Source organism: Ascidia mentula, chromosome 1 (genome assembly GCF_947561715.1).
Source record: "Ascidia mentula chromosome 1, kaAscMent1.1, whole genome shotgun sequence".
In the NCBI taxonomy this organism is placed as follows: Eukaryota; Metazoa; Chordata; class Ascidiacea; order Phlebobranchia; family Ascidiidae; genus Ascidia; species Ascidia mentula.
The window spans coordinates 24,725,931-24,745,007 of NC_138566.1; the positions used below are offsets into that span (position 1 = coordinate 24,725,931).

The 19,077-nt window shown below is 46.0% G+C and overlaps 1 protein-coding gene across 2 annotated transcripts; it reads right to left on the reverse strand.

Moving 5' to 3' along the window:
- Positions 1-252: 252 nt before the first annotated feature.
- Positions 253-14,691, reverse strand: LOC145914668 (uncharacterized). Of its 2 annotated transcripts, none has more exons than XM_083002495.1 (14): positions 13,542-14,691; positions 12,512-12,670; positions 11,191-11,490; positions 10,142-10,291; positions 9,912-10,060; positions 9,607-9,838; positions 9,368-9,472; positions 9,089-9,283; positions 8,894-9,012; positions 8,609-8,747; positions 8,435-8,535; positions 8,031-8,173; positions 1,435-1,501; positions 253-1,297 (listed from the first exon to the last, which is right to left on the reverse strand). In XM_083002495.1, the coding sequence occupies exons 1-14, from the start codon at positions 14,434-14,436 to the stop codon at positions 863-865; spliced, it is 3,189 nt and encodes a 1,062-aa protein (XP_082858621.1). In that variant the 5' UTR covers positions 14,437-14,691; the 3' UTR covers positions 253-862. The 2 variants fall into 2 exon arrangements, with proteins under 2 accessions (XP_082858621.1, XP_082858613.1); XM_083002487.1 differs by having other exon boundaries at positions 10,142-10,336.
- Positions 14,692-19,077: the final 4,386 nt, after the last annotated feature.

A 19,077-nucleotide genomic window follows, 5' to 3' on the forward strand; every position in this document is an offset into this window, starting at 1 on the left:
TAATGATCTCGGTACGATAGCTGTGATCGCCAAATAAGGGCCCGCTAAGTAAGATGATCCTGTCCCGCATGAAACTTTGCCGCTTTTTTATAGTGTTCGGAAGTGAGTTTTTTTCATCTCAAGTTCGTGCAAAGAACCCCTTTGGTCGAATTATAAGTTTTTGTTTTCAGCAATGGAAGGCTGATAATATCTTCTCCAATTATTTTCTACAAAATATCTTTGTTTCAGAAGCAACCAACGAACAACAAAAACTCCCATCTCATCGGATTTATTCAAAATTACGGCGGCACAAATAAATATTTACAAAAAAACAAACTTCGCAGCGAAATTAATGCGGAATCCCAACAACACAGAACACGGTGGTAGAAAAAAACAGGGGCCATTTGACAGATGCTGTGGCTCGAATATCCCGGCGAAATAATGTAAGAATAATATGATATTTGTTGTTCTTTGCTACGCTGAATACAAAAGTTGGTGCGGAAACCGGTGGGCTGCAGTGCTCCGGATCGAAAGAAATCCGTGGAAACTCGGGAACAGAAACGTAAAAAAGCGGGAGAAATAATTTAGTGTTCTTGAGTCGGAACAAATATTCATGCGCGCGGAAGTATGCGATTTGGCGAGAGCGCGGATGAAGCACGAGAGTCACACAAACGGGGCATTATGACGACACAATAAGGCTGCGTGGCTATTGTTTTGATTGCGCGCTCGCGAAGCAACAATTAGGAACATTCGAAACAACGGGATGGCGCTAAAACGCTCCAGTATTGCGAGAAAAAAAATTGAAAGCAGCGTCGAAAAGTACGGCGGCGACCGGTTTGTCATGGTTACACACTGCGTGCATAGGGACGGGCGTTTGTCATGACTACGAAGACATTTCGGTGACGTCGGCGTCGGCTGACTCGGCGGCGTCGACGCGTGGCTCGAGTGCGCCGCTTGTGGTGGCCGACGACGAGTTGTTGGCGTTGGTTTGGTGAAGACCGCGCAGCAGGTGAACGTTGAAGTAATACTTCTCGTGGCAATCCTGTCCGCAGATCGTACACCGGAAGGGGGCGCTCTTGTCGTGGCAGCTCATGTGCAACGCGTGCATCATTTCGTCGCCGAAAATCACGTTGCAGTGCTTGCATGTGCGCGACTCGGTAGCGCCTTCTCGCGGCGAGTTGACCGTTTGTGTGGAGACGCTGGTGGTCGCCACGTCGTCTTTGGGACCGCTCAGATCGAGCGGGGTGAAGTGACGTTTCAAGTAAGTTGGCGAGTTGGAGAGGGGCGGGGTCGGGTAGGCGGAGGAGGGACTTCCACACTGTTGGAAAAGTCAAAGTTATATAAATTGTTCCAAGAATCAGCTTTTGTGGCGAAACAATTCTGCTCAACATTTCTTGGTAATTTGAATAAACCATAAAGGATTTTTGTGTTGACTAAAATAAAAAGATTTCCCACCTGGTCCTCGCCATGTTTGAATTGATATGATGACGTTTTTCCAGATGACGTGTCTCTGGCGTGATTTCTGCAAGAAGAGAAACGTGGTTTAATCGTTGTGAAATCGAAACATTTCCTATTCAAATTCTTTACAAACAAATCGAAGTAAAAACCGCTGAACTTTGATCGCTTCGGCCTGTTTCTATGAAACAGTAACAACCAGACAAAGGGAAAAAGGCTCATTTAAGACAAACCTCCTCGAACATTTCTGCCCAGGCTCACCCGCTGTTTCCGAAACGCGGTAAAAAGATGGCGGTCTCGCCGGGTAGCGTGCGAAGCGAACGTAAACAATCGCCTGATTCACCGGGCCTTATGACGACATAGTGGGTGCCTCGCGTGCGAAGCGAACAGATTAGCGCCGTACTAGCTGTTTACATCCGCCCTTGCCAGTGTTTATTTGACAAACCGCCTGTCTCGACCAGGTTCCCCCGGCGCTTGTATCGTTCCGCCGAAGCTTTTTCAACCTTAGGGGGTGGGGAGTTTCTAGGTTTCTAGTTTTCATTGTTATTGTCATGACAACAGCTTTTTGTCAATCGATATTGACAAACACTTTCCAATCTTCGTGTTAAACTTTTTTCTTATTAATAACAATGCAGTAAGCCCAGTTTCCGTTTTGGTGAAATCAGCAAACCGACCATGACGTCAGCATTTGTGTACGTTACAAAGTTCAAATGAATCAAGCCTGTTCGAAAATATACCATTGTTGCGCAACAAAGGCGAGTGACATTAATAACACAGGCCGACGTGTAATCCAGAAATTGTGTGTGTTTGAGGCGTCGAGACGGCTGCCTTGTCAGTTTGCGCCGCGCTGTTCTTACGTCACAAACAGGTGAAATCTGTTATGGAATGGCGGCCGCGGCGACTCGCGTTTGCACGCGATGTCAGGTTGAAGAGCGGCGCTTCTGTGTTTGTGGAATGGGGTCGCGATGATTTGGAAGACGTAAACATGATTCATGCGGTGTGAGGGGGGGGAGGATTGTTTGTAATCGAAAGGCCGCAGGGACACGGATCATCGTCGCCGGTGTTAATTACCGTGTATAGAATGATTCATAAGCAAAACTGTTAAAACATTGCGCGAATCGCGACTGTGGTTGTTTTTCCTCCCCGTTTTATTCTTTATTCAAAGTCGATTCGGGTATTGCTATTGTTTGTTGTTCTTGATTGTGACTAACAATGACCCGCGAGCGATTCGCGCGCCCGTGATTCACTCATCGCCCCCATGGCAACAGACCTTTGACGAAAACACCCCATTCCCATTGGTCACGGTTGGGTAAAGGCGCGAGGTGCCTCCCCACGCCTTCCGCGAATAACGCCTAGCGATTGTGACGTCACAAACACACGCCGGTCCCACACACACTCGCTGCGATTCCACGGTCGAAGTTCAAGGCGGCGCCCGCTGCCCACAAACATTCACGCGCCGCGCGCGCACCGGTCAGGAGAACACACACCAGGGCGGCCTTGCACGCGAACGAGCGCAGACGGTGGCGTGGCGAAGGCATTGAAACGTAAACATAACAACAAGCGGTTTAAGTTACGCGGCGGCGGCTTCTCACGCGAAGTCTTTTGCACGCAAGGAAAGCATTCCGTTTGTGCCACGGAAAGGTCAGGTCCGCTTTGCGAGCTTGTATCTCGACAACAGGCAATTATTGCGCCGCGTAATGGCCGCCTGCGAACTCGTTTTCTGATTAATCAAATCTTTCTTTGTGTCGAGTAGAGGGTCACGTGGTACAACATGGATCGCGATTAATTTGCCAAATATCGAAGAAGCTGTGTTTTATCTGGAGGATGTGGCGGCTTTGAAAAATATCCCAGGCCAAATTATGTGTTATATAACACATTTTCAATAAATGTTTATCATTACAATCCAACCCGGTCGCCTCCTACGCATTTTTTTCGTACTTTGGTTACCACAAATTTACAATCACGTGACTCGCATTTAGAAAGGAGCGGCCGAGATTTTATCTCTAACTGTCGCACGCGATTTTCTGTAGTAACCAACCAGGAATCTTGTTTTCATCCAGTGCGCCAGGGAGAAAGTATCCAAACCGTTTGGGGATTTTCTTCTCAATATTTTAGATATTTTGACTTCCAATGATCGATATTTTATTGCTTCACCGCCGGCTGCTGTTTACAAAATCGTGACTAATGTTTTTCCAAAGGACGTACACCTTGTTTTTTTCTGACATTCTTGGGGGGTGATCGTGTATGGTGGAACGTGACGCGCTGTTTTTTGTACTAATTGCAGGATTACTTTTTCAAACTCTATTTGCGACAAAGAAAGTACGCAGTCGTTTTTTCGAAGGATTGTGTCATACGTCAATCGCGTATTGTGACGAATCTCCAAAACAACAACGAGCTTAAAATTATCCAGAGAACATTTTTATCGGGTCGCTCGAAATGACGAAGGGATAAGAATTAAGGTCGTGCGTATTTTTTGACACACGTGACATCGAAGGGTTCGGGTATTTATAAACTTCCAGAAAGGTAACAGGAAAAATCGAGTGCTTCGGCAGCGCCATTGTGGCGTCATAAAAGCGGCGGAATAAAAGAGAATAACCTGAGCGCAAGGTCACCGCGTGGCCAAACAAAAACATCCCGAAACTTTTGAACGCGACGAACAGAAAGGGGAAGATGGCTGAGCTACTCATGTTTTGAGGTGGCTGAGTCGACCCGGTCCTTAGCACGCGATCGCTGGTGTTCTCACGGCATATTTACGTTACACGTCTCGCGATCATCCCCTTCGCATCCATCAACTTATCTTTCGCCTGCTGCAAAAGGGGTGGGCGCGCGCGCTTTAGGGGAGGTGCCCGTGTTTTTCTCGCGTGCTTGTTTTAATATCTGATCATCTTCATGTTCTTTTTCGCGGTTCGAAATTTTTCTGAATTATTTTTTAAGTGAGTGGAATATTGCTGTTGGCTTTAAACTCTGCGCATTTTCATTTTATTTTCATTTTATATGTTTTGTGGACGTTTAAATCACCCCAGAGATAACGCGCGGCAAAGAATAAATAATTCATGCGAACCTAAACGCATTCGTCACGTTTCGCCTCTAAATCAACACAACCCGAATGGTCTGATTTTTTGTTGTTTCAAAGTATTAAAACGCCGAAATAACCTCACTTAGCCTTGTTGGTTTGTTTTTGTTAACATTAAACCGTCGTTTAGAATTCGCTTTGTCATGTCGTCGCGCGTTGCGTGACAATGCAAATCGCGGCACCCTTTTTTCTCACACTGTAATTCGGTACTTTTTTGCGCTCCGACAACCTTATACGGCCACCTTGGCATGCACCTTGCATGAGACCGTCGCACGCACTTCATTGTTACGTCACAAAGCGTTGCAGAGCGCTTCCGCGTATGGATGGGCCGAAAATGGGGAGACGATAGATATTGTGACGTCAGTTCCGAAAAAAATATTTGAATGCAAGAATAGATTTGCATAAACATTTGAATTTCCCTAAAACTGCTGATGTAGATGTGACTAACGTTTTAATTGATTATGCAAAACAAGGAAATTTCGATTTAATGTTGGATTCAAAAATTCAAAAATTCCGAAAATCTGTCTTTAATTTTTCCCGAAACATAAACGCAGAAAGTCGAACTCGACCAACCACAATATTAAAAAAAAACACGGGAGCTTATTTAAATCTAACATTTTGATGTTTAAGAAGAAAGTTTTAAGCTGCAAGTACCAATAACTGTCTGGTTAAAAACACGAGCTTGATCATCGGCCCTATTTGGGTTTACAGCAAAGCGAAGCTCACGTTGATGCCAGTGACCGCCAGTTCAACTCGTAACTTGTGTGCGTGCGGGCCGGTGTTTAGAGCAACACAAGAGCTTGTAACCTTTTCGACTCTACCCGCAACTCAAGCTCATTAAGCGGGCCTTGTTTTCGATCGCACGCAAACCTGGATACCCGCAAGCGTAAATCCACGGCGGTGTCGAGGTCTACTAAATCTCCGTATATCACTGAAATGTTCTGCGGTTTGTTGGGAATATATCGGACTTTGAATGCTTAAGAGTCAAGGGATCTATTGTGTATTGGAATGCTCCAAGGTTTGAAAAACAGCTTGGTTCGCAAATCTTTTTCACCTGTGGTCATACATATGTAGTGTGTACACAGGATGAAGAATTTTAATTAAAATTCTGTTCGATGGTGGAATAACTTTTCATTCAGTTATAATTTTTTTATCGACGTAAAATATCTCCCCCAAATCGTTAATCCCTAGCTCATCTAAAACAATTCACACTGCTGCAAACGTAAACAATTGAAATCGAACGGAAACTCGCGATCCGCTTCACGAAATTCGGAATTCCGACGTTTTCAGCTGTAGCGATTGAAGCGTCACAAACGATCAAAGATCGCGGAGTATCGTTGATCCGATTATTGGGAAATTCGGCTGTTTAATCGCGTCCGACCGAATCGCGTCCCTCCTCTCACGCGAAACTCTCGTACGCCTCGCCGCGATTTAGCCTCCGGCGCAGCGATGCAGCGGAGCTCGCGTGCGAACGGCAGAATCCTGTTTATTTTCGTGCTGCCGCCAAAAAGCGAAAACAAAACCTGTCGGCTGCACGCGATGTTGTGGGGAGGGATCAGACCAATGCACGATCCCGCGCGAACTTTTTGGGGGGTTGGGGGTTACTGGAGGAGGGGGGTACCAGAATAGCGCGGGCCGGTTTTTCGAATATTCGAAATACGATTAATTTTTTTAATCCGTCGTTTGAAATAAGAAATTTTTAAGAGGTTTTTCTTTTGATTATTTTTCTTTAATTTATTACATTTTGTTGAAATGTTTTAGACACATTTTGTGACTGTGTTTTCTTTCGTCATTTAATATTTCAAAAAGAAAAATTTGTGTTTACGTAGTTTGTACGGCAAAATTTCTTTATTTAAGGTTTTAAGTCCGGGCCACGGTAAATGCTACAGATAAGAACGCGCCAATATCATGACAGTAAACAAGTTGGGCTGAATTAAAGAGAACAACTTGTGTTTGTTCTTCTGGGAAAACGCAGCCAATCCGTTCCTCCCACCCCGACTTGTTTACCAGAGCTGAGCCTGTTGCGTCACAGAGTGCTGATAAACACGTTTATGATGTGACAGAAACTGAGTCAACAAGCAGGAATTCGGAGCCTGATTGGTGCCTGGCAGGAAGCCTGGCCAAAGGCTTTAGTGGATGTGTTATGATTTGTTCTACAAAATACGGATTATTTCGCGATGGCGCAATGTTTGTTCTGCAATTAAATTTGAATTTTTGTGAAACGCGTGATTCAATTTTCGGTGTTGCTCGTCAAACTTGAACAGACTTATTAGAAGTCGATATTTGTAGTGGAAGTTACAACACATACAAATCCCATAAGATGTATAGTCGACGTCTTAATCATAATGTTAAACAAAACAAAGAACTACGGAGTTGAAAGCGACCTCACAATTCCAGAGAATCGCTCGAGCCTCTCAAGTTTTCCAAATCGGGCGCTCTTCGCGTGCGAGCACCGGAGAAAACAAGTCCCGACAACGTAAATACATACAAACTGACGGAGCCGAAATTTTCTCTTACCCCGCCCTGTAAACACCGGCGCATTCTCTTTCTCTCCTCGCGCGAGCCGGCTGGTTTGTGATGTCATAGAGGTACATTGGCGCGATACAATCGCTCGTGATTATGTTGTCACGCGATCGGCTCTGTTACGTCAACAATACCTGGCGACGATTGGAATACGGAGGTATTTGGGGCGCTGTTAATGTGGGAGGTGATTGGTTTACAATGCTGTTCTACAATTAATCAATCTTTATAAGTGACCAGGTTCGACCCGAGGTCCAACATTATCCGCGTGGTAAACCAAATGTTAAAATTTCACGTTTAATTGATGATTTTTGTTTTGAAATAAAGATTTTAGACTTCTGCCTGTCTATCGCATTGTAGTCCGGGTAACAAAGTAAACGCAGTGTTGTGACGTAACAAAGGGTAGTTCGCGCTCCTTTCGTTGTGTGGGCAAAGGGTCTTAGGGGTCGCTTGTTACGGTTTTCACAGAAGAGCTCCTTTCAATTGTGTGCGTAACAATCGCGTCAAACGGAATTTCAAGATTTTTACGCTTTTCGGCGGACAATCGCAAGGGTCAATATGCTTTTTCCGCACGGTCTCGAAGACTAAGCAACAAGCGTTGAATCGATGGAACCTTTTGAGACGTCAGCGAGACGAAGCGGGAGTATAAATAATTTCATCCACACAGCTGCTTCCCTGGCAGTAGTGAATATTCGTATCTCGTCATCGGGGTTAGGATGACGAGGAAATGCCTGAGCTAATCAAATTACTGAAGCCCAAAGGCAGATGGGAGACATGGCTACAAGCAGCTATGATGTAAACCAAGCGAGGGGTCGTGTTTATGCGTTGAAAACAAAGCCGCAGTTCAACCGATTACAAGCGAGGCCAATTAATCCCATGCGGCCGCGCCATAATGGACGCGAGTGTAACGGATCAAAGCCCAGCAGTTGTTTCAATTCACTCTCCTGAGATTTCAATTCTCAAGCCACGCGTTTTTGCGCCAATACACCGAACAACAACTTACAGCATTTCCAAGTTCGGTGCGGCAGCCGGAGCTTTGACGTCATCATCGGGTGACGTCATACCCGTTTTGGCGTGCGTCTTTCTGCAGTGTTGCTCGAGGCCGTGGAGTCCTTTGGCGTGGAAGTCGCACTGTTCGCATTGCTTCTATAAGAAGACACCAGAGCTAAGGTTAATCGCGAGTTGACACAGGCTTAAACTGGCCCACGTTAGGACGCGTGTTTGGGCTAAGCTATCTTGAACCTTTTCAGCAACTATTAATGGTCCAAAGGTTAAGCCGTACGGACGCACAAACAAGTGTCTTTACTGAGCCTCGTGTGAAAGTCTGGCTCTTGTTTTAAAAATATTCGCTTCATCGTTTGTATTTGTGCTACGCGACGGTCATCGTTGCCAAGCAACGGCACTTACCCATCCGTGGATGCCTTTCTTCAGCTCGGATTCACCCTCCGGAGCGGACTGGGGGCTCCTGCAATGTGAAGGAGAAGAGGAAGCTGGGATCGGTTCGGCTGCTGATGAAAAGGAAGATGTTAGAATGAGGATTGCCGCACGCTCCCTCCAGGAGGAATGAATTTATAAACTTACTTGGTTGCGAGCCAGGCCTGTGCTCGCTAGAATTGGATCTTGCGTCCTCCTCTGCCGGCTTGCTCTGTGACAGTTCCAGAAGTTTCTGTTGGTATTGCCAGAAATGTTGCTTCAATTGGTCGGCGTCGGTTCCAGAGAGCTGCGTGTGCACAAGTGTCAAGTGTTATTCGGCGTATCTCTATTCCTTATAGGTCGACACAGTGTAGCTCACAAAACTCTTACTATTGGCTGCGTGCTTATTTATATGATCTCTATGACTACGTTTCTGGGAAAATGGGAATTTACCTGACGAGGAAAACTGGCAGCGAAAGCAGGGTTGGTTTGTTGGCTGAGGAAGGGATTGTTCATCGCTAGCTGTTGGTAGAACAAGCGCAGTTGCTCCTGCGATGCCGAAGCCGAGGAAGCTGGGTCAAGAAAATACGTCAGGTAACATTTAACCATCCAGGAAATTTTAATACAAAGTAAGGTTTGAATCCATACCTGCGGCTGCCTGCTGGATTGCGGAGTTGAGCATATGTTGACGCTGATACACATACGCGTCCACACCGTTGTCATGGCCACCCGCGACGTCACGTTGTTGGTTGACTCGTTGGGCAAGTGACCTCATCACGGATTCGTCGAGGAGTCCGGAGGCGAATGTGCCAGTGTACGGGAAGCCGGTGGTGGCGCTCGCGGCTGCGGAAAAATGAAACAATTAACGATAAAGTGTTACGTCATTTGGAAGGCAACACGAGTGAGTGGAGGGCGAGAAGGTATTACCTGATACTTGGGCGGGGATCATGTTTGCTTGGCCGGGCATGGCCAGTGAGCGGGGGTTGAGTCCGGTCACCATGTTTTGCAGAGAAAGAAGGCGGTCTGAAGCATCTGGAAGTAAGGTATAAAGGCTGTAGTTTGTGCACCATCGATTTTTCTTTCAGGGTTAACTCTCCTCAATGTTAACTAGCTTATAAAATTCTGCATCTGACATAATACATGCCATCCTACATAGTGAAACCCACCTTTCGCACTTGCATTCTCCGCAGCAACTGGATCTACAGGGGAGCTGCTGGCCACGGCCGCAGCCACAGCCTTTGCCTTCAAGTTGGTGACGTCAAGGTGGTGAAGCAGACGGACGTGCTGTTCCAGGAGGGTAGCGCCCGAACTCACGTAAGTGTAGGGACAGAAGCGGCATCTGTAGTGGTGTATCGGAATGTCCGACGTTTCGTACCGTATAGTGACGTCACTTCCAATCTTAAAGAAAATTATGACGTCACAAAACGTTGCTTTGGGATGATTGAACCAAAAGTGGTTGTTGGGAATTTACCTCAACGCCTTCCATGTATATCGGAGTCTCGTTGTTGTTGGTGTTGGTGGGGTATAAACCTTCCTCCCTCTGTTGCCCCTCGAAACCGTTACGTTCCGGTGACGTCATACGATCTTGCATCATTGTGGGGAGGAGCATCCCGGATTGTGCTGCAAGTTTCATGACAATAACGTGCAATTAAGCGTTCCTGTCATTGAGATTATTGCGAGCATGGAAGACAGAAAACTTACCCATGAGGCTCTTCTGTGCGGCTGCAATCCATGGCTGGGAGGATGTTGAGAGGAGAGCGTTGTCTTCCCTCTTCCTCGAGGACTTCGCGAGCATCGGGGAATCGATGAGAGCCTTGCTGAAAGAGTTGAGAGTTCCCTGCATCTCCTCAACTGATGAAAGAGAGTTTGGCCTTTTTACGTCATCGTTCTTCATGCCTAACAAGGTCAATACGCCGACGTCAGACGGTTAAAGGAGAGTGCGCGTTTTTTTGTTTGTCTAATAAACGACCGGGTTGTCCTTTAAAGGGTTTCGATGACACGATTAGGGTTTATGGTGCGGACGAAACTGGCCGAGTTCGTTTAACAGGAATCGGGGAAATGTCATCAGAGGAAACGTGGTATGACTTAATACATAACATCCGACCGGACTGGCGTTGCTATTGGCACGACCCGAAAGAGCAAAGAAACAATACAACAACTAAACATACGCTAGCGATTCACAACAGTTCGCGCAGCGCGAAGGATGTGAGTGTTGCTCGGCCAAAAACGTCGTTTTGGTCAAAATTATGCATGGACCGATTGTCACGAACCACTCTCAATCTGTGTCATTTGTGACGCCGAGAAATCACGCGGGCGTCCAGCTTTATGACTCTTTGTGACGTAACACTCGTCCGGTGAACGTTTCCGCTTGCAATGGGCCAGTTCGTATTGTTGCGTCATAATTCGGTCAGTGATGTTGTTTACTGTTTGTTTCGAGCGCGAGAGTGATTAACGTACCCAGAAGAGGTCAGTCATAATAGTAATAGTCAGTCAAATAATGGCTATTCCCACACAAATACTCTTGGTGAGTCGCAATATAGATGGTGTTTTTCGAATTGTTTACCACGCTGTTACGCCATGTGTTGGCATTCCTACGTTTACCTTACCGTTATAATCGAAACATCACGAGATATTTAGCGTCACTTACAACCGATCTACTCTTGTAAAATTGTCGCCCAACAAACCGTTTACAAGCGCACACTATATATTGTATGAACTTATTCATAAAACAACTTAGCACGAAAACTCACCTAAGTTTGGACCTTCGCCTTGTTTCAGAATCAACATGCGCGGTTGCTTGGACGTGTCCTTGTCCGGTGGACTCTGCGATCTCTTTCTTCCCATCTGGCGAGTGATCTCATCGGTGACGTGGTACCCGCCTTCGGCCCCCTGGGGCCAGGCCCCGGCCATGGCCATCAGTTGCGGGGTGAATGGCATTGAGTACATGCCACTAGATGTCGCAGCAATTGGTGTGTCCTGTTTGCTGGAAGGGGGGTTGTGTCTGCCGGAGTCATCTTGGTGGTTATTCTTATTTTTTCGCCCGGCGGAGCCTGTAGATAAAAAATTTTGTTAAATTACCCTGATATGTTTTTTTGGTGAACTCTCCTGGGGTGACGACAGGCAACGTGTAATTTGCCGACGCCGTGTGAGCACCGTTTAACATATAACCAGCACTAATTGATTGTTGTATTCTGATTTACAATTTGCGTATTTTATTTTTAGTATCTAGGTATTCAGAAATATTACGAACACGACATGTGGGAAGATTTTGTCGTAAACCGAGGTTCGAAGAAAAAAGTTTAGGAAATCCTGACCGCCAGAAAGCGTTTAATTATTGCAGCAGGTCGCGATGTTTTCAATTAATTTGCATCGCCGGACGCGTTAAGATTCGCTTTAAATGCCGCAAGATCCGGTGTCAGGAAACCACAGATACCGAATACATCCATCCTACACTTTAATATCACTCTAATTTTCTCTGCTTTGCATTTACTTTCTTTAAATCCTAAAGTAAGCCCTTAACTTTGTCCATTATACCGGACTTGCCCGCAAAGTTAAGTAATAATATTAAGTAAAATATACAGGATTTTCTACTTTTTTAAATATCACCCCCTCTTGCAGACCGCTTCAATGGTACGTTAGCAAGTATGGCCGAGACGCGAATGCGTTAAAATGGACAAACGGTTTTCCTGTCGAATCGCCGAGCACATAGGAACCAACTGCTGATCGATGGGCCTTGTTCTGGTCTTCCCGAGAGTTCCCGTTTAGCGCCACGCGGATTGTGATTAATAATCATCGAGACAAAACAGCTTCGCGCGCTACACAAACACCAACCACATCGGAAGCCGAACGGTGTCGGGTTTCAATAATTCCCGACGACTCCATTGACATGTCAATTTGTAATCGACCATTAGTGCAGCGCGCGTTGCTGTTTTTCGGTGTTTGCACCGGATCATTGTTGCAAATTTCGATGGCAGCAATCGGTTTGGCCGTGGTATGGCGCGGAGCAGCTTAAATGTCGTGTTCATAATGGGTAATAAAGTAATGCGCGTAAGTAATGGGGTTTTTTCCTACCATCATTTTGATATTTCTTCGCCTTGTAGGCCGAGATTGGAGCCAATGCCGCGCCTCTTCGTCTCCTTCTCTTGAAGCTGTTCTCGTTTCCAAACTCCCCGAATCCTTCGCGCGTCATCGTCCAATAATTAGACTTGGCCGCGTTTTCGTATCGTGGAACTACGGAGCGAACAAAACATCCTCAGTGAAACAACGATTGACTGAAGTGCTTCGAAAATCGATCATTATTTATGGAGACGGTAGGAAAACTTAGCCGAGGGGAAGAAGGTCTCTTTTATCAAACGCCCGATGGAATCGGACGCGTAGAGAACCGCAATTCTGATATTTGAGACAGTTAACTTCCATCCTGCAAGCCGTGCCCTCATAGGAGATGATTTATGGCGCTCGCCTCGCCGTCAAGATGTTCACGTATTCGCAAGCATTTAATCCCAAACGTCTACATTATTCCCTGGCGTAAAACGCCAAAACAAAACACGCCGGGATACAAACCTATGCATTATTTGCATGGTAAAAAATATTCAGTGCTTTGCATGTAATAGGCAGTTTCTGGATCCGTGTGAGTCTGTTATATAGTTACACCGCACTGTAGCGGAGACATTACAATGTATAAAATCGTTGTTTCGCTTGTGCAACCCTTCTTGGAAATCAATCACCGATTGGTTTGGTCGGTGGGCATACGCATAACAACGCGGGCGGAATTTAATTTGAACTGATGTGATTTGAGTCCAGCTGCCAACCGACTGCTTTTTCTAGGACCCCGCGCGAGCTTTACCGAGAAACCTGCATTGTTATCGGATGCAAGAACCGGTGTAACGCCACCAATTGCCGATCCACATCACAGAGAGAACAATGCAAACAGATTATTACATGTATAATCACACAAACAAAACCACCGCGCGTTGTTTACATCGTAAAACATATGTCACAATATATATGTCGATACGATTACAGTTGTTGTTGAGTTTTACCTATGGAACAAACCGCATGAGTTTTACGTATAAAAAAATAGTCAACGTTTAAGTCTCCTTACCTTTTACGAAGCATTGATTCAAGCTCAAATTGTGACGGATCGAATTCTGCCAGGCCGACTTGTCGTGGCAATACTTGTAGTAGGGAAAGTTGTTCATGATGTAATCGTAGATCCCGCGCAGAGTGATCAGCTTCCCAGGGCTGTCCAGGATCGCAGACGCGATCAGAGCCGGGTATGTGTGAGGGGGGCGCTTGTACTGGGACCTCTCTTCGGGGGAGGGACTGCTGGCGGGCATGCGATTCTGGCCCCCCGCGGATCCGATGATGCCTCTCGCGTTGCTATGGAAACCGGCAGGCGCCTTTTCTTCCGCTTTCTGTCCATGCTTATACGATGGGGCCCCAAGAACGAGACTTGGCATTGTTGACGTCATAGAGGCGGTGCTTGGGATCATAGTGGGAAGACCGATGCCAGCCGCCATGGCCGCGATCGAGTTGCTGTTTATTGCGTCATAATGGTGACTGGAGTAGACCGACACGGCCAAAGACGGCGACGGAAAAGCGGGGGTCACTTTTAGATCGGGGGAAATCCCACATTGGGGGCCTGACGCGGTGGTCTGCAGAGCAGCTTTCATGTCGTCACTGTGACGTCGTCCAGCGGTGATGACATGGGCAGCTGTGCGTTGTTGTTGCTGTTGTTGCATGGCTTCTGATGAGAGCGATCGTTTCAGAGGTAATGTCGGGTCATAGTTTGGTTCGACTTCGGGGTTACTTTGGGGCGAAATCTTTACAAATGGTTCTGGGCTGTGAGACGATGCCCCTCCGTCTGAAAGATTGTCGTCTGCTCTATCGTTACTGTAGAGACTCCCAGCCGATTCAACGGATCCCAATGGGGTGTTGGATCCAGTCTTGGGGCTGTGGTGGTGCCCCATGGGCAGCGACTCGTGCATATCTATCATTGTATCTTGTTGTGTGGCTTCTTTCGCTTTAAGTACACGTTTCAAAACAAAGTCCAGACTCTTTGACTTGCTGTCTTCTGCAGCTTCACTCGAGTTGACTTGTGGAATTCTGCGGGGTTTCGGCGCGCTCTTTCGCCGCCGAGATACGCTTTTTTTCTGATCGTCAGCAGCTCGCTCGTCGCAAGACTGCTGCTGGCTGATGTCTGCTGGGCAAAATTAAAAATATAAACTTGCGCCACAAAAAGTAACCTTACAATATCTGAAAAAATACAACAACTGAATAATAAAACACTTCCAACACCATCTGCTATGTAAGGTTACTGCAGCTGAGATGGTAGCGCCGTGGACGAGCACGCGAGATTACCTGAGCAACCAGGCTGCGACTTGTTTATATAAACAGGCAGGCGTTGCGTTTTTCTTGTAAAAAATCTCGCGCCGCGGAGGTCCCTCACGCAAACGTAAACCGTAAGCGGGAGACTGGCGTGTTTAGCCTACCCACTTGCACGCGATGCTTGCCTCGAAACTTGGTAATTACGGATAGGTGTTATCGGGCGGGCGCTCGCGACAGCCTGAAAGATCCTATCTAACACGCTAGGGTCTGTAGTATTAAGGTCGCCTTTATCTCACAAACCGATGCGGGGCGTTAATAATTATTCAAGCGAACATGGAAATGGATTTTGGCGAGATTTCTTGGCTGATACTCACGCAATACACATGTTAAATCGCAATTGCTGCCGCCTTTATGCTTTATACAGGTAGTTTGCGTTTACTTAGGTATTTTACATATCGTAAGTCATTAATGTTTGTTTCCCAAGAGCAAACAATGAAGCATCGACGAAAATGCGGTGGCAATAATTGCAAATAAGCAAAGGCTTTACCATATTCATTATACAGTGAGACACGGCGGAAAGACAGAACACATTTAAAATGCAAAACAACTTCACAGAAAGTGTAAACAAAAACAAAAGGCAGGCTTTCACCAATACAACCCGCGCCTCGACTCTGACAACAGACGAATAACTGACCGCAAATACGCGCATCGGCAAACACCCAACATTTAGAGATCAAAAGTCAAATGAAATGGACATCACGAAGCGGCGCTGACGAGCGTCTCAAACACTTGCCACCAAACCATCTCGCGTGCGGAAAAAAAAACTGCTGCGGTTTTGACTCTCACGCGAGGCGAGCTTATTTTCAACACCGACGCCCACCGACCGCGCGATGAGCGCGATCTTAGGCGTTTATGAGCTCATAAACAAACGCTGGGTCGCTGTGGGGACGAAGTACTTGACTCGCGATTGTTGCGTGACAATAGCTGCATGCTCCATTCGAAACCCATTTTTTATTTTCGGGAGATTGCTATGGTTTGAGGGCCTAATTGTGACTGCTTTTATTTGTTTACACAGCAACTATTTTTTTTAGCTGTTTAGTTAAAATCATACGTTTGAACACTTCGACTATAGCCTACGCGGAAGCTGGACACATAAAGAACTTTAAGCCTAAGGTAAACAACCTGTGATATGTCCCATATATACAGCTATTCATGTGTTGCACATGACTTACAAAACATGCAATGCCTTTACAGCTAGCAATGCTGGTGGCCTTGCAACGGGCAAATGTAGGGTATGTATAACCTGTGTGTGATAACAATACAAACAAACGCGACGCGTGATAACAATGCGACAACGTCACGCGGCCAACGCAACCATAATAAACTCGTGACAACACCGCGGTGGCCACCAGAGCATTTGTATGAGCCACATATAACCGTGACAGAACAAAACAACAAACAAACAAAAAACAGACACAGCAAGGGGCTCTCAGGTTGTCGAGCGCGCGAGCCCAGCGAACTGCGATACTGCGTGAGTCGCGACTCTGTAAAGTGCTTATCTGCAGAACACACGTGTGGTCAAAGACGGCCATGTTTACAAACACGATGCGATGTGTTCAGGCGGAAGCACACACAAACACAGGTTTGATTTTTCGCGTTGGCGCTCGCATAACACGGTAACTTCTGCCAAGACTAAAGCTCTGTGCAATCAAAACAAAATTTATGCGCAAGACCAGGCAGGTTTTGCTTCTACTGCATGTTCAGCATATCTTGCTTCAAATAAACCTATTACTTCCGCAAAGTGTTTGCTTGAATTTGCCAACTTCCGCCTTTAAACGTGGCAAACTGAAATAACCTGAGCAATGGTTGCTAAACTCTGTTAATCGAGAGGAGTTCATTTAAATCTTCTACGAAATTAAACCAGCGTGATGCATCAGGCAATCGAACGTCGCCCCTGCAAAGACTTTAAAAGTCACGTAAAACTAATTTTCCCGCGAAAAACGTTTCAGAACGTAAACAATTATAAACAGCAAAGTTCAGGCATATTTTAGCAAAAACATACAGCAAGTCAAGTTATACATCGTCAATATTACTTTTAATGTACAACATATAACACAAACTCCCATCAATTCCAGTTTAACGGCAACGGTTCCCACCACGCCACTGGTAACAACAGTCTGTCTCCAACACTAAATATCAACAAACGTCGGGAGTATATTTAACCTGGAACCGCGGAAGCAACTAAACCCAGTTGGCCAGTTCGTTGACAGGTTACCGAAACAATCGCGAACTCCTTTTGTTCGCGAACACAAACTTTCGAAACATTCACAGGAGTTCTAGAATACAGGCGCTGTTGGCACAAAGCGAGCGATAAACAACTCTGGAAAACACGCGGCATCAACGCGCGAGCGCGGCCTTCCCTTTCCTACGTTGTTTTAATTCTGGCCGAGCGCGCGAGCCATCGTTTCCATACGCCAATCTCAAATTACAGCATCCGCCGCCAGCACGCGTAAACAGCGTATCACGTGACCCAGCGCAGGCGCGTTTTTCTGACGAAACTCGCGCGTCGTAGTGGAGTTTTATTTCGTGCACAAACAGTCTTTCCCATTTAATACCATACATTCCATTGTTACGTCACAATTTAGATTCGAACAGATAACTGCAGTCGTCGCAACGCGACTCTAAAAACCGAGTCGGGATTTCTTAGTGTACGAGTACTAACATGTTATCGTGACTTCAGTACTTTCGTGGAAAAACACAACGCTGTTTTACTTTTGGCCCAAAACACCTGCAATTTACTGTTTAAATATTTTGTTTCAAACAATTTGTTGTTTGCGGTTCAGGGCCGTTTCCTGTTTCTCATCGGTATCCTGTTGTTCTCGTGGTTGGTGGTTGCTTTTCACTCGTTTATTGCAAACAGCTTTCCAAGCGTTCAACACATTCACAGCCCCAACATCACGACGTCTATAACGCGACCATGCAGTGATTGTTACCGTGAAAACCTTCACGTTGCCATAGTTTCTTTCGACCGCTGATTTTTGTCCGTTTATTTTCCTTTTTTATTCACACCGCGGTAGCGTTTACATAAAAGCTGGAAAACCAAACAAGTCGGCGCTAAACGATTTGTTTTCGAGCTTGTCGGCGTTCTTTTACATTCGAGACACAAACGAAACACTCACCGACGCTTTGAGTGCGCCGAGCGATCGCTAATCGCGCGTTCTTTTATTTTCGCCGCCGTGACAACAAAACAAATTCCCTATTTGCTCGATGGAAAAAGAACGTGTTGACAATAGCGACCTCGTCGCTCCAAAGGGATTAATAGAGGCGCCCTCGATGCCAACAAAAGGCCTCGGCGGCGAGACTGGGGGTGGGAAGCCAACAATAACAAAATATCGGATGTGTTGTTTGTTGACCGGACGCAAACACAACAACGATCGAAGCGAATAAAACGACCAAGCGTCGTTGGGCCAAACAAACAACAGTCTGTGGCGTTTAATTCCGCGCACAAAACGCCTCGTTGCGACATTGCTAATCGCATTTGAATTGAACGCGCAAGGCTGTGCCATTCGGCTAACCCTGGCTCCGACCAGCGGCGCTAACCACATGTGTGTAAGTCTGTCAATACGATGTGGTTTTAAGCGAAATACACCGTCTCAGGAAGGATATGGAAAGGTCATAATGGAATACTTGTTTACAATACACGAGGGAAGCGAGACAGACATAAAACACTTAAACCTATACTGGCTGGACTAAAAAGGATTGGATTGCGTTGCCTTCATTGTACACTGGGGAATAAACGCGAAGTTTTTCTGAAATTTACAAAAACCCTTCTGGAATTAAGTCGCAATCAAGTTTACTTCGTCACTTTTGAAAATGTTACGCAAGAACCCTGAAATATCAGTTCATCTAAAAGTCATATTTTAAAGCACAAATCACTATACTGGCTATCCGTTATACACGTCATTCACTTTCCAAATGCATGCATTTTAGTTTAAATCGTAACAACAGCAAAACCAAACTTTCGAAACTTGTCTGTCACAACTGAACATAACTGACTGGGACAACACAAGCCAACAAAAACAGGCTAGTTTGTGGCCGACTCTTCTACCTTTAGTGACGCGTTGTTTACTACAAGGCGCAGACCTGTGACATAATAAAGCGCGCTGCTTGCTTTGTTGCGTCACAAACTGCGATGAAAAGGTGAGTAATCAACGGTGTTCGAGAAGTACCACTGCCTGCAACCATCTGCATATTGCCTCCTCCAATAAGCGTAAGTTCCGCGTCGTGAATACATGGAAGCATTTTATCTT